Below are 6,414 nucleotides of genomic sequence, written 5' to 3' on the forward strand. Positions count from 1 at the left end.
ATCCATAGACAGCAGATTGGACCAGAAAACATGGATTATGTCATGCTAACCATTGGATGGATGACAAACCGATGAATCGTGTCATTCCAGTAAACAACAAAGTGAATATTTTTTCCTTGGTGTTGCCGACAAGGTAGACTAGTGAAAGATCCCATCTACCAGATTAGAAGTCAGCATCAACATTGGAGAAGAAAAATCATACTAGCAATTACTACTACCTGATAAAGAAAACTATTGCCGTTAAAGGACATCCAAGACTTGGGATAATATAGACTAAACTACGTAACTTCTACGGATGATGATGAGTCATAAAATCCCAGGATTTACTTTTGTTTGGGAAGCTTAACACGACAATCTCAAGAGCAAGCAGCACCAAAAAAAAGAAAAAAAAAACCTAGGGTTGCAAATCCCAGATAATCACTACACACCACAGTTGCGTCTTCTTCAAACTTCTAGAGGCAGAGTTTGTTTTTGCAAACCTAAGCAGAAAGTTCTCTGCTTCCAGGAGTACTACAGCTCAATCGGGCTAACCTATCATAACGATAATCTTGCAACAGATGCTTATAGAGCAGTTGTGACAAAATGGCTGCCACCACCGTTAGGTCTGCAGCGATCAGTCGGTCTTCATTGCCTCAGCATGATAAGTTTCCAGGTCTTTGTCCAGCTCATCTGCAGTCTTCCCAGCTTGCCTCCTTCCGCGACCACGGCCCTGGAATTGACCACGGCCCCTGACACTGCCAGTGCCACGGCCCTGGAACTGGGACTGGAATGGGGCACGACCCCTGCCACGGCCTCGGCCCCGGCCAGCTTGGAAGGCACCACGGTTATATCTATTACTGGAATGGCAAGTTCAGGTGACAGATCAGCAAAAAGATCAATAAAGTTTCAACACATTTGTGGTGTTTTTCAGTTTGGTTGTGTCAACTAGGGAAAAACACAAGCAAGATGAAATTGTCACCAACCACCGCCAAAAGTGAGAATAACTAGTAGAAAACAACCTTATTTTCTTCTTTGTATGTCACAAATGCATACAGTATCCATGACTAAACTAGGAAAAATTGTAGTATAGCAGGAACAGGTGGAAACATGATTAATTTATGCTAGACATGTAGTATAAAATGTAAACCTGAAACTCTGCACATTACATGCTTCTTATTAAAAACAAGAAGAAATTGGTTACAATAATAACCAAATGGCAGTTGCTTTACTGTAGATCATGATGCTTTTAAAATAACCAAGCAAAATGATGTGGTCACTATTCGCTACTAGTACCAGATAAGTAACAGAATAAATTACACAGCTAAGAAAATGATACTGTGAGAAGCCTTACACTGTAGGACCTGTTGGTCTACTGCTGGAACCACTGCCACGCTGGCCAATTTCAGGCCTGAAATATATTTATTTTTGTTGAGATTTATAGAAAAATAAGGTAGATTGACTGAATGGTTGATAGGTATATAGCTTTAAAGGCTCAGAGAAAAATGAAAACAACAAAAGCCCAACATAGCACATTTTCAAACTGGAGTTAAATTTCACAAGTTATCAATTGACTTGCAACACACAACTGCTAACGAACGTGACGAAACATATTTATCAGTTGAACTTTTATCCGTTTTCAGACTATAGTCCTTCCTAAATATGGCTAGCTCATTAGAATATTTCACACAATACTAGAATCTGCTAAGTAAACAGCTCATATTGGCAGTGACAAGTTAAATTAGCACATATACTGGCCCAACAAGAAGTTTACTTAAAAATATTACAACTCATCAAACAAATTATCAGCCTCTAAAGTAACACATGAACAGAAGCTTGTAGACATGCCATATTGTTAGCAGAAAAAAGAAAGAAGAGTTTATCTGCAAGCAATTAGGAGTTCTGATAGCCCAGTATTCAATATTTAACTTGGGACATACAGACTGCATTGTGATGTGTGATCCAGCTTAGGTTCCAGGTATGTCATTTTCTTTTTGTCCTTGGAAGCTAAATAAGAAATTGAGATACATAGAAATGGAAGGATTACTCACGTCATAACAACTGTTCTTGTAGGTCTGCCATTAGAAGCCCCAACCACATTTATGCGAGGTGTCATAGGCAAACCTAAGTCACTTCCAATAACTTCTATCTTCATAGCTTTACCATCAAGCAGAACATTATTGTAACGTTTCAATGCAGCAATTGCATCACTTCTCCTAGTAAACACCACTTCTGCTGTGCCCTGCAGAAATTTAACAAAAAAAGATATTAGCACAATAATCGAGGCAAGAGGCAGTTAGCAAAAGTTTCAGTGATCACAAAAGTTCATTTATCATTTTCTTTTTGCAGAATAAGCACCGCAAATGGACACTGTTTACATGCTGTTAATTTGCTAGGCCAGCTAATTAGTACATAAGATTGTGTATATATAAATTTTTTTGACCAGAAAACAGAGAGGGAGGTCCCCACGCTATATATAGTACATAATTATTACAACAAATACATGTATTTTGCAAATGTACTCTAAGCAGATCACCATTTTATGGAGTTTCAACCAGAAAAGCTCAGCAAAGTTCAATGTGTGAAAGAATAAGAAAGACATAATCCCTACATATATATTACTAAAAACAAACATTTCCTATGTTTGTCTTCTTGCTGTTATCTCAAACGCAAGATAATCACTAAGATACATATTATCCTATTGTTGTTTTATTGTTCTTGGTAAATCTAATGCAAGGCATAAATCTGTGCACTGGAAGTTTTCATCCATAAGACAAGGTATAATTATACTTCATATGTGATCATCTAGAGCAAACTGAAAGTACTGAGTGGGAAGATGACAAGGTGTGTATGGTTTCCCTTGAAACAATGCAAATTGGTTCACCGAAGAAAAACATCACTTTGAGTTTACATATAATACCTAATTGAAATCAAAATATGCTCTATTTGTAAATATGATAAGAAGTACAAACATTTGGGCGCCCATAACCATCAAAGTGAACAGCAAAGCGCTTCAAGTGACCAACTTCTGAAAACAGCTCCTACAAGGCGAATTGAAAATGTTAGCCTGTCAACTCTATATCCAACAAGAATAGTGAAAAGAAATATCCCAAAAAATTAATTAGTCTAACAAACCTTTATATCCTCATTGGAAACCCCATAGTCCAAGTTTGAAATGTACAATTTTGTACCAGTTTCAATTCCACTAGCTGCCATACTATCACTAAACAGATCAGGTCTCCAGGTCATGTCTTTGGTTCTGCTAAAAGACTGAAAATGGCCAAACATCCAGCATGTGAGAAAATGTGTCATCACAGAAGCATATCACCTCAAACTGTTCTGTATGATCATGGCAACTATCATTAGTAATATCAATCTTTATGGTAGAGCAGAAATAAGCAGCTTGACTATGAAAATGCTGCATTAACTTAAAATGGAGAGGAAGAGAGTTCCACAAATATCACAAGTGGAGTAGATAAATGGCTAGAGCATTTTCTCTGGAGACATCCTAGAAGCACTTCACCATAGCAGATCCCAAAGCTGTCAGATGAGAGCTGCATTGAAGTTCCAGGTATTGCACAAGGATCAATGAAGATCCTTCCTTCGGCACCACATGCAGATTATATATTGAATTGCAAGAATACCACAAACTTCTTTTTTTTTCTTTTCATTTGGTTCGATCCATATGTGTGACAAACCTCCTTTTCCATTTATTTCGATCCATTTGATCGAAGAGCAGTTGCTGTCCTTCAAAGTTCCCACTAGATGTATCCACCAGTTATTTCTGCCACTCCATAAATGAAACCTTAGAAATGATCTACCCAATCAAAGTTTTTCACAAGAGATTAACAGCAAAGGAGGAGAGCATTCACTAGCGTGGCATTGGTTCCCCTTGAGTTCTCTAGGAACATCAAATTGTAAAAACTTTGGGCTGTCACCCTAGTTGGGCCAGCTCCCTGTAATCTCATTTCCTCGTTAACCGATCGGCAAAACCACTGCCTTCTCCTCTAAAAAAGGAAAGACTAATAGCAAAGCTACTTCTTCCTCTCCTCCACCTCCACATGATAGAGAGATGCTCTAGCCAAATCCAACTCGACAAAGGCTCGCTCCATTAGTGATAACTTCTGCCCCTCCACATTGTACAAAATCTTAGAGATGCTCTCTCTTCATTCATTCAGTAATTTATTTTTTTTTAGCGTATTCAGGAGAAATCTGACCATGAACAAAAACACAGCGTCAGTTTCGGTGGCCTTGCCTTAGCAATAGTGCGCGCTGATGGCCGCGAGTTAACCCCGAGGCCAAGGGGCCCTCGAGGAGGCATCCCTGATCTTCCACGCAGCACATATCCACCTCTCCCACCACCACCTCCACCACCTCCACCACCTTGAACACGGCCACCACCACTAACCCTATCCCCACCCCTCCTGGCGTAATACGCCATAATCCCAAACTCGCTTCGGTCAGATCAGATTAACACGGTTCTTCTCCTTCTTCTCCAACAATCAAACGATGAAAAACCTGCAACATTACAAGGCTCGATCAGGGGGGGAGGCGCGAGGCGCGAGGCGAAGAGAGGAACCTCTTCCAGATCTAGAAGAAGAGAGGGGGGTAGGATTAGGGCAAAGAGAGAAGGTGCGGTGCGGTGCGGTGCGGTGCGATGCGATGCGATACTCACCGGCGTTGCGAGGATGCGGAGTAGGAAGCAGCAGGACGCCGGCGGCTGCTCGCCGCTGCTCGGCCGTGCGGAGGCGGAGGCGGCGGCGGCGGCGGAAACGTGAGGAGAGGAGGAGATGTAGTAGAGAAGGAAGCAAAGGTGGAGTCAATGAAGAGGATAATTGCGCTGGGCTATTTGTTTAGCGGTATGGGCTTTCATGTGGGCCGGTCTGAGTCGAGTACGGCCCAGCCCGGCTGAAACGGAATCGAGAAGGTGAACCTCATAGGAATAAGCTTATATCGGAAAGGAAAAAGTACACCGAAGGTCCCTCAACTTGTCATCAGGATAAAAAAAGTACTCGAACCGTAAAACCAGATATGTGGGGTCCCTTAAATAACAAAACCGGACACCCAAGATCCTTCGGTGGTTTTGACCCCGGTTTTGGTCTACGTGGTGGCTAAGTCAGTGTGGGACCCACGTGGGCCCCACATGTCAACATGCCACGTCATCACTCCCTCTCTCTCTTTCCCCTCCTCTCCCTTTCTCCCATCTCTCTATCTCTTTCTCTCTCTCTTTTCTTCTGCAAGCTGGCCAGTGAATGGGGAGGAGGTCGCCGGGGCGACGAGGTGGCGGCGGTGGCTGCGACGCGGGAGCAGGCCACCACGCCGGGTTAGATTCTTGCACCGGCCAAACTCTCCCGGGATGGTGCTGGTGAACCGGTTCCCGAACAGCTGAAGAAACTTCGCCGGTGAACCGGTGAGGTTGTTGACGTCCAAACCGAGAGCCCACATAGCCGAGCAGTTGTAGAGGCGGCTCGGGATGCCGCCACCGCAACTACCATCCCACTGTGCAAGCCGAGCCATCGCCCTTTCCACCGCTTCCGGCCGCTCCCCGCCGGCGACACAGGCCTCGCTCGGCTGTGCTGCCGCCACCCTCAGCACCGCCACGCTCCACCGCTCCTCGGCGTCCACTCCTCTTCGCCGAATACCCACCGGAGTCCCAACCACCTCGCGTTCCGGTGAGTTCCGCCCCGAGTTCCATCGCCGGCGTTGTTTTCCCACCGCTTCGGTCGCCCGTTTTCCTCCCTAACCCATCCAATCTCTTCCTCAGGTCTCGCCGATCCTCGGCCTCCCCTCCTCCTGTGCCGGACGCCGCCAAATCGTCGTCGTCGTCCTCGCCCGAGGGACGCCGCCGCCTCCTCGCCTCCCTCCGTCGGCCACCTCTCCCCGCCGTCAGCCGCTTGGTGAGCATCCCTCCTTTCCTCCCCGCTCCCTTCCATCGCTTGTCGGCCGCCGCTTCCGGTGAGGACCTCTCCTCCCTCCCCTTTTTTCCCGTCCTCCTTTCTTGCCGGCCACCACCTCTTGGGGTGCGCCGCCGTCCCCCGTGCGCGCCGCTGTCCTCCGCCCGCCCGCCGCCGTTCCGCATCGCCGGCTGCCGCCGCCGCCGCACCTTGGCTCGGCCGGGCCGGCTTTGTGCCGCGCCAGTGGCCCTGGCCGCTGCTCTCCCCTCGGGTCGACCTGGGTCGTCCACGTGGTGGACATGTGCCCGAGGCCGTGGTGGACCGTGTCCACCGTGCGCCCTTCCCCTTGTGCCGCTGACATGTGGGACCCGCCTGTCGGCGCCGGTTCCCCTTGCTGACGTCCGCGAATGCCTTTTCCTTTGAGAAAATAATTATTAATTGCGTCATAAATCGGTAATAATTCTAGAAATTCATTAAAACGGCTCAAAACTTCTAAAATTTATGTCTAATTCATACGAACTCCGAATTGAGCCATTCAAGTTGC

General features: G+C 45.9%; 1 protein-coding gene across 3 annotated transcripts; it reads right to left on the minus strand.

Moving 5' to 3' along the window:
- Nucleotides 1-302: 302 nt before the first annotated feature.
- Nucleotides 303-4,800, minus strand: LOC4345621 (THO complex subunit 4D). Of its 3 annotated transcripts, none has more exons than XM_015794414.3 (7): nt 4,652-4,800; nt 4,232-4,494; nt 3,112-3,246; nt 2,949-3,017; nt 2,028-2,218; nt 1,331-1,387; nt 303-836 (listed from the first exon to the last, which is right to left on the minus strand). In XM_015794414.3, the coding sequence occupies exons 2-7, from the start codon at nt 4,415-4,417 to the stop codon at nt 614-616; spliced, it is 861 nt and encodes a 286-aa protein (XP_015649900.1). In that variant the 5' UTR covers nt 4,418-4,494; nt 4,652-4,800; the 3' UTR covers nt 303-613. The 3 variants fall into 3 exon arrangements, with proteins under 3 accessions (XP_015649900.1, XP_066159368.1, XP_015649901.1); XM_066303271.1 differs by having other exon boundaries at nt 4,232-4,566; XM_015794415.3 differs by lacking the exon at nt 1,331-1,387.
- Nucleotides 4,801-6,414: the final 1,614 nt, after the last annotated feature.

The sequence above is a fragment of the Oryza sativa genome, chromosome 8 (assembly GCF_034140825.1).
Source record: "Oryza sativa Japonica Group chromosome 8, ASM3414082v1".
Classification (NCBI taxonomy): Eukaryota; Viridiplantae; Streptophyta; class Magnoliopsida; order Poales; family Poaceae; genus Oryza; species Oryza sativa.